The sequence below is a fragment of the Charadrius vociferus genome, unplaced genomic scaffold (genome assembly GCF_000708025.1).
Source record: "Charadrius vociferus isolate BGI_N301 unplaced genomic scaffold, ASM70802v2 scaffold1225, whole genome shotgun sequence".
NCBI classification, from domain to species: Eukaryota; Metazoa; Chordata; class Aves; order Charadriiformes; family Charadriidae; genus Charadrius; species Charadrius vociferus.
Genome location: NW_009648336.1, coordinates 195,179 through 195,974, shown reverse-complemented (window position 1 = coordinate 195,974; position 796 = coordinate 195,179). Strand labels below are relative to the sequence as shown.

General features: G+C 58.2%; 1 protein-coding gene across 1 annotated transcript in view; it reads right to left on the bottom strand.

Annotated features, from left to right (window-relative positions):
- Positions 1–796, bottom strand: part of AMH (anti-Mullerian hormone) — a 22,843-nt gene that overhangs the window by 12,911 nt on the left and 9,136 nt on the right. Inside the window, exon 3 of the mRNA XM_009885055.1 lies at positions 383–789. Coding sequence (XP_009883357.1) covers positions 383–789 — 407 coding nt within the window. The remainder of the gene's footprint in view (positions 1–382; positions 790–796) is intronic.

The following is a 796-nucleotide window of genomic DNA, read 5'->3' as shown; positions in this document are numbered from 1 at the left end:
CCAGCCAGGTCCACTCGTCCAACCCTCTACCTCTCTTTTCCCAGTCAGAGCTGGGACAGGCATCCAAACCCACATCGTTAAGGCAGAAAGCGAGAAACACTCATAATCTCGAAAGCAGAGCGGGCGCCACTGAGACTGTGGCACCCATCACAGGCAGGGACAAGGCACCCTGTTGCACACAAGCTATCATCGCTATGAAAGCTTCTTAAAAATGCACCCGGAAAGACATTTTACTGCACCTCCTGTCTCATTTTAAAAGGAACCCAACCCCGCAAATTTAATTCTGTGTTTAAATATCTGATTTAGGGCAAGGAAACAGCATCGGCCTCCCTGAGCCCTGTGCTCGCCCCGCTCGGCCTCGGCATGGGGGTTTCGCACCAACCTTCCTCCAGATGCAGCACGAGGAAGCGGTCCTGCCCCGGCTCCACCACGTGCGCATGGATATGCTTCAGGGGATGGAGAGCAGCTCCCACCTCCCCGGCTGGGCAGAGCCCGAAGGTCTCGAGATAGCTTTCATCCCAGCTGGTGCGTTGTCTCAACACCTTGATGAAGGTGCTTTCATAGTGGGTGAGAACACCCACGACTTCCAGGTGCCTCGGGGTCAGCCCGTCCTGGTCCATTTGCACCCTGCACACTGGCCCTTCCAGCCCCCCCAGTGGCCACGGGTGCAGGCGGGGGCCGGCCCAGCCGATGCCCCCATCCTCAGCCATCCCCTGGAGGCATCTTGCTCCTGGGTCAGGCTTAGAAAAGAGGCGAACCGCAGCAGTCATCCTTGATCTTGCCGCCGAGCTGGGTC